This window comes from Geospiza fortis, unplaced genomic scaffold (assembly GCF_000277835.1).
Source record: "Geospiza fortis unplaced genomic scaffold, GeoFor_1.0 scaffold276, whole genome shotgun sequence".
Lineage (NCBI taxonomy): Eukaryota > Metazoa > Chordata > Aves > Passeriformes > Thraupidae > Geospiza > Geospiza fortis.
This window is the reverse complement of record NW_005054527.1, coordinates 486,521-494,209: the sequence shown is the minus strand read 5'-3', so window position 1 is coordinate 494,209 and position 7,689 is coordinate 486,521. Positions and strand designations below refer to the sequence as shown.

Sequence of the window (7,689 nt, the reverse complement as noted above, 5' to 3'; positions counted from 1 at the left end):
GCTATTTCTTGAAAAAGAAAATCTTTAAACATTTTTATATGTAGAATAAAATGTAGCCTTTTCTTGGTTTTGCGTTCAGGAGTAGGAATGCATTTCCCTTTAATGTAAAAGAAGGGTGAGCAACTGATTACCTGGTGTATTAAAGAGGAATATTGCTTGGATTTTGGAGGTAATCAGTGTGTCCTTACTGATGGTTAAGAAGAATGTTCTGTCTCTTATTGGCCTTGATTTTGATCACTGCTGATTTTGAGCAATCTGCCTTGTACCTGGGAAAAATCCCAGCTGCACTTTGAAGGTGTTTTAAACCAAGGTAGAACATAGAAATCCTGGTATCTGCCAGTCTTCTTCTGAACTTGAGCATTCTGTGGCCTTGAATGGATTCTCAGGGAGTGGAGAGACCTCAGAGAGTCAGGCTGTGCTCTTCCATAGGGTGCATGTCATTAGCACTGTGTCACTTTGAGCTGAGCAAGTCTTCTCCCTGGAAAATTGAAATGCACACTGAACCTTACGGTGCTGCAGTGCTTTATTTCTGCACTTGATGACATCTTTCTTGCCAAGTCAAGGCTTAAAATATAACTATGCTAAACATGCACTTTTGCTGCAAATCCATGTCCTTTTTCTAATCCCTTTCCACTGCCTGAGTGATGAACACCCTGTTAATAATCTTGGAGAGGATGTGGAGGTACTTTCTAGGGGAGTCTTTGTGCAGCACAAGCAAAATGAAGCTTGGTTTTCAATCTGCTTGTTCAGAGGAGCTCCTTAGTTCACATTTAAGAGTTGGGTCACTTTCAGTGTTGAGAAAGAAGCTAATTTCTTTATTTCCCTATCTACAGAAGATACAAGCTAGAAACTAATAGAGTTTTTCACAAGAGAAAGCAGAGACAACTGAAAGTGCCACCAAAGAAAATCAAGTAGAAAATAAGGCCTATTTTGTTACTCTAAAGTTGAATATTTGCCTCTGTGAAGGAACTAATGAACCATCAAACCTGGTGCCACTGACAGTCACTTCTTGCAGTTCTGGTCATAAATTTGTGTTGCCTCATCTTAGGTAGTTTGCTCTAAGTACCTTTATTGGAAAGTTTTGTAAAAAGTCTCTGGTTAGGGTCTGCAGAACCTTCTGGTTTCCACCCTACCTGCTTTCTCACCTAGGCTCTGCTCACCTTTTCTTTAACCAATAGATTCTTCATTTCCCATGGTTGCTGCAGTATTACTTCTGTCTATCTGATCTCATTTGATTTCTTTTTTCTTCAGCACAGCTGCATAGGACTGTCAGGAGTACTCTGGATGGGATCACTCACCTACATTCCAAGGAAAGGCCAAACAATGATTGGTCAAAGACCCTTTTATTTTTACTTTCCAATTTCTATTCTTTTCTTACAGGTCTATGCAGTTTTATCTCTTGATGTTATTTTACTTTGATGTTTTCTAGTTTCACAAGTTGGTTTTTTTTTCCACAGGTCTCATATCCCTCTTGCACACTTTAACATTCATCTTTTTGAGGGGGATGAGACATGGGTTATCAATTAATTACCACTGGGATAATTCTTGTGACTATTTTCCTTCACTTCATACAGAAATCCCAGTTTCATTTTTGTACTTCAGACTGTAATGTGAATTTTAAGTTTGTAAGTTATAATTTGGTTCTGTTTGCTTTTGTAGGTGGTGCCTTTAATTTTTCAAACTTTTTCAAAATTTTTCAAATTTTTCATTTTCTCTTGGGTTTTTCCCCCCCATTTCCAGTGGTGGTAAGGGTGTAAGATGTAGAAAACACAAGATGCCTTTAGGCAGGAAAAACTGACAGATAAAAACATGGAGAGGATGACCCACAGCAGGGGCAAGGAATGGAAGAGAAAGAACTAAATTGAGAAATTTGCTCTTTTCTGGTCAGGTAACAAGAGTGGTAGAAGCCTGGATGGAGGGGAGAGGCTTGGAGAGCTGTTACACAGGAGGGCCATGGAGATGATGAGAGGGTTGGAGTGCTTCTCCTAAGGAAGGGCTGAGAGAATTGGGATTGTTCAACCTGGAGAAGCTTCACAGTTCCCCAACTGTGGCCTTGAAGTACCTGAAGGGAGAGTACAGGAAGGATGGGGAGACATTTGTACAAAGACAGGCAGTGACAGGACAGGGGGAATGTCTTTAAACTGACACTAGCTTTAGATTGGGTCTGAGAAAAGAAATTCTTGACTGTGAGGATGGTGGGACACTGCAGAGGGTTGCCCAGAGAAGCTGTGGGTGCCCCATCCTTGGAAGTGTTCTAGGCCGGGTTGGATGGCATTTGGAACAACCTGGTCTGGTGGAGAGTGACCCTACCTGTGGCAAGGTTGGAACTAGATGGTCTTCAAGGTTCCAACCCAAACCACTCTATATTTCTATGATTTTTGTCACATGATGTGAGTGTGGCCATAAGGCCTGAGGAGCACTGAGGTAATGGACTAAAAGTGGTAAATGTGGATGTAACAAACAACTGCTTAAATATAACAAATGGACATTTATGACAGCTTGAACGGCATGTTAATTTTTTAAATAAGACACTGGTTTGCTCTGTATTGTGATGGAGTAGCAACTGAATTTCTCATGTCTTGTCTGTTCCACCTCCAGGAGATGTTCTTGTTGCTGTAAATGATGTCGATGTGAATTCTGAAAACATAGAGAGGGTTTTGTCTTGCATTCCAGGTCCCATGCAGGTACAGTATACAGTACAGTTGAACATTTATTTAAAAAATCCTCTGTAAAAGCTAGTACTGCTTCTAGCCCTTTATTTTCCTGAGGAAACAAAATTTAGGTGGCCTTCTTCTTAAAACCTCCTCCATTACCTTTTGAATGCATTGCTTGACTTCAGTCAGCGTAGAATTTTCAGAGTTTAATTCTGATAAAAATCAGAATCAAAAAAATCCTATGAAAATAGGTAGGTGCTGATATCTAGCTGAAAAATAAACATGTCAGCAGAATAGTAGTGGATTTTTTTTGCCAATTACTGTATTTAAAATGGTAATAATTGCTCTGAAAATACTTAAATAGAACAATTATACCTTCATCAATATAAACAAGACTAACAAACCACAAGAGAGCAAAAACAAGCCTGAATTAACAAAAAGGAGTGCAATTAAAAACATTTAAGAGCATTTCAATTGTAAAATTTATACTGGTTTAATATTTAAATACAAAAATTAATTCTTGAGGTTCTAAGAGATGTTAGATTGAATACTTTCAAGATCTTTCAAAACTCAACAGTGATGAAACTGATAGAAGTCATTAACAAAAACTGATACCAAAAAAACAGTTCCAACAAATCTGACCTAATGAATGATGTTTCTTTCCCCAAAACCTACTGCATATATCTTTTCTTCTAGCTGAATAATTTTGGAACTCTAATGAAGAATTAAGTAGCTATTTCAGAGCTAAGCCAGGAGAATGTTACTTACCTAGGATGTTACTAGCATAAAATGGAATATTTTGAGTTCCTCTGCTTAAATCCACTTCCTGATGGACAGGAAGACAAGATAAAAGTTGAAACTTTTATGTGTATGAGGTATAAGCAGGAGCAGGTTAAAAATTAAAGTGTCTCTTGGTAGTTTTTCTTCAGGTAGAATATACAAGGTAATGATAATAATAGACATTTTACAGTCCAGAGATTTTTTTAAAGTGGAAATTTTATGTTTTCTTGAACACAAAGCTCTATATACAAGTTCCTGTGGAAATTAGATCTTCAGTTGCAGTGAGATTGAGTACTGGGGATGTCAGTTCAGGAAGCTTTCCAAGATATCTGACAGCCTGAAGCTTCCCTGAGCTACTGGAGTCGTGGTCAGGTACTGGCAGAGCTCCATGGGAGAAAAACCTTTGACCAAATACAGAGTTGCTGTAACTGTTATTAAATACAGAATGATGAAAAAGGCAGAGATGATCCAGTGGGTGTAATTGCACCCTCTCCAGATGAGGGTGTGGGTATTGCTTGTTGCCCAAATGCAGTGCAGCCCTTGACAGAGCAGCTCTGGTGATGCAGTGGCAGTGTTTGCTCTGTCAGTAAATCTGTCAAGCAGGCAGAGATTACTTGAGATGTGGAACAGTTTGTCATGGTGGCTTTCCAAATCCTTTCATTAAAGTGCAATTATTCCTTTTTCCACTGTGCAGCTTGAGTCAAGCCAGACAAGTGGTGGCTAGAATAGACCAGTGGAGATGTAAATACAGACTTGTGGGTTTTTTGCAATGCACTACACTGCAGTCGTGCTGCTGAAGGAACAGAGGGTTGTTGTAGCTGACATTTTGTAATACAAGCAAAATTGTTACTGTGTTCTCATTCATTTTACCTTGTAGAATATCAAAAATATGCAATTTAAAGCCTTTTTACTTACATGTGTTATTTCTTTAAGTGAAGTCCCTGTTGTTCTGGATTCATGTTGAAATTTGCTGGAATTAATTTTAAAAACTTCACTACCTAGATTCAATTGCACTCTGTGACATAACAGATCTCATTATTGTATTTCCACAATTTTGTTTTTCTTACCTCAGTTTAGACAACTAGATCTAGGCTTGAAAGGACTAGTTGAGTGCATTACTGAGCAGTAGAAGTCCAAGTGCTACATTAGTCCTTTGTTTTACATTTCTGTAATCCAAATAGTTGCTGTTTCCTAGCACCACAAGACAGAGAAGACAGAAGGCAAGATATGCTGAAGGAATATACTCTTCTTTACCCTGATACTCAGAAGTTGCAGAACCATTTTACTCAAAACTTTCTAAAACTATCCAGCCTGAGGCAGACATCTAGAATCAGAAATTTCAGCCTGAAATTTTGAGTTCCAGTTGTGCAGACCATAAGCACATGGCAAACAGATACTGGAAACAGGAAGCAGCAGGCAGCCTTTAAAAGGCAGGCAATGCCCCCAGCTCTGTCTGTGATGAAATCCATCTTCCAAGCTATGCAGCTTTCTTGCAGATGAAATCATGCCTTTCTGGGGCAGACCAGGGGCACAACAGCTCCATTTTCTCCTTCTACATAGAGAAATGTATAATGGTATTAAGAAGCAGATTAAATACAGAGTGACCTTCCAGTCATTACTTTCCAGCTTCCAGCGAGGACTTGTAAAATCAGTTAAAGGTTTCTATGTTCTCCTTTGTTTCTTAAAATTCCTTTGACCTCCACAGCATTCTGGAGCAGTGATTTATGTGACTGATTTGTATTATGTTAATTATCACTGGCTTTCAAATTGCTATCTAACCAAGTGCATGTCAGACCCCCATGTTCCTGGGTTGTGAGAAAAAACTAATTGTTCATGTCTTACCTGCCATGGCTGTGGAGAGCTCTGTCCTGTTCCACTTTGTCACCTTCCCTAAGCAGAAAATGGTGATCCCTGTCCCTCACAGTTTGCTGTTCCTGCCACCTTCTTGCCATTTGATTCAATTCTTCTTGAGAAATGTTCTAAGTAGAGAATGTGAGCATGATATATAGACTGGAATATTAATGCTTTTCTCATTCTTCATGTCATTTTCTTTTCTGTTTTCTGTTGTGCATTGAACTGATTTTCTTCAGGAGAAATGGAATCAAAGCTGTGGAAGGTTTCCCAGTCAGTGCTTATAAAAGGGGACTTGAGTAGTCAGATTTAATCAGATCCTATGCACTGCTCAGGATGAAGATTCATTTCTTCTGGACAAAAAATAAATGCATATATATATATATATTTAGGATATGTTGAAATGCATTCTCTTGGACCATTTCTATTCCAGTGATGTGGGAGGCAGCATGGATGACTCCAGATTGAGAGAGAGTTAAAGTTCTGTTCAGTCCAGTTTGTTTTGAGCTCTTCCCTGGAGGATCGTATGGTTGTGTCTCTTAAGACAAGACTGACTAAGTTTGTTTTTATTTTAATTGAGAGGCTAAAAGATAGACTGCAGCAAGAATGACATCTGTGTGTCATTAATGTAGACACTGTAGCCTGTGTCATGACTAAATGTCCAGAGACAAGATGCAGTAGAAGTTAAGAGAAATAACTATTGAGCCTTAAGGAAATCTGTAAGAAGTTAGACAAGGTATGAGGAAATATTCTGAAATATATGCAGATGGCGTGACAGAGAAACAGAACCAAGTCTCAGAATGCTGGAGAAGAAAACACGCACTTCTGAAACTGTCAACTATCAAGTTACTGGCTCTTAGAAAGCAGCTGCTTCTCAGCAGAGTTTGATTCCTTGTCAGGAATCAAAACTGGACTGGTGAGGAGAGGGTGAGGGATGAGGTACTGTCGGAAAAGAAAGAGGTGGTGCAGGGCTCACTGCAGTACCAGGGAAGAGGAGGAGAAAAAAGGCTGCTAGCAGCCCAAATAGGAGAGGGGAAAATCAATGGAAAATGTTGGGAGAGGGAGCGAAGTGGAAGATGGCAACCAGTGACAAATGTAGCTGTAAGAGCTGATGATGGCACTTCTCTCTGAGCCAGTCTGACAGGAGTGGGTGTTTTAAAGCATCATTATTTCTTGCTGGCACTCCTCTCCTGAAGTTTGTGTACACACATACACAATGACAAAAATGATCTGTCTTTAAATGTATAAATTATCTGCTTGGGCTTCTCAAAATTTATTGCAATCGAGACAAGAAAAATGGATTTTGTTGCATCAGTCCTCAGGCTAAATTGCCACTGATTTTAACAAGCAGGATTTGGTGTGATGTATTATGTTCAAAACTTCCCATGTTATAGTATTTCAAGGCAGATAAACAGTCTGGAGTAAAAACACGTGAAAGAGGAAACTAAGAGCATGCCAACTTAGTCCAAATATATCTTTAGTCACTTTGATAAAAAATAAGGTCTCATCCAAGAACATAAATGAATTTCTTCTCCTTGGAACTAGCATTTTTATGCTCAGTCAAGAGATAGGTGTTTCTCACATCTCCTCCTTTCATACTTAGGATAATGTGTTCATTCACAAAAAATGAAAAAAATCACTTTCATCACTGCTGAGACAACTAACAAATATAATTTTTTTGAGTCAGGGCTTAAAGAAGTAGGTCTATACAGCAAATTTTGAAACGTGTTTCCACATCAAGTTTGGATTTATGTTGTTTGTGTGTCAGGAAATTCTCATTTATTCTAAAACTCCTGGATTGAAACTTACTTGGGAAATAAGGGACAGTAAACATCATATAATTTTTTTGCAGAATCAGCTTGATCATGTAAGCTTTAAAGGTTTTGTTTAGGAGAGGATGTTGTGTTTGTGTTCTGATCTTTTTTCTTCTGAAGACATAGCCCAGTAAGGGATGTAAGCAATTTTTAGGCTACTTGGTAGTTGTGTAAATTGTTAAATACAGCAACAAAACCCTTATTTTCTGATTTTACAGTTAAAAAAAGGAAAGTTAACATACTGAAAATGAAAGAATTGCTACCATTACAGTTTTTGCAGTCCAATGTAAATTTAAATGGATTTCCCTGGGCAAATGTGTCAGTGCACTCAAAATGGCAAAGAAATGCTCAAGAAAGAGCCTTCAGGATATGTACTTAGGAAACTGCTGACATTTTGAAAGAAGTCAAATACTGTGTGTGTTTCAAAGGCACAGTAATGGGTTTTTGTGCTCAGACAAAGCCAGAGCAGTAAGTATATTTTTCCATTCTCAAAGCCATAAGAATTAAGTATGAAAACACAGCAAACCACATGCTTACTCACATGGTTCATAGACCATGTAATAGCTGGCTTTGTCCTTTGTAATAGATGG

At 38.5% G+C, this 7,689-nt stretch overlaps 1 protein-coding gene across 1 annotated transcript in view; it reads left to right on the top strand.

Moving 5' to 3' along the window:
* INTU (inturned planar cell polarity protein) overlaps positions 1-7,689 on the top strand; it is a 40,513-nt gene that overhangs the window by 15,025 nt on the left and 17,799 nt on the right. Inside the window, exon 4 of the mRNA XM_005429151.3 lies at positions 2,599-2,684. Coding sequence (XP_005429208.2) covers positions 2,599-2,684 — 86 coding nt within the window. The remainder of the gene's footprint in view (positions 1-2,598; positions 2,685-7,689) is intronic.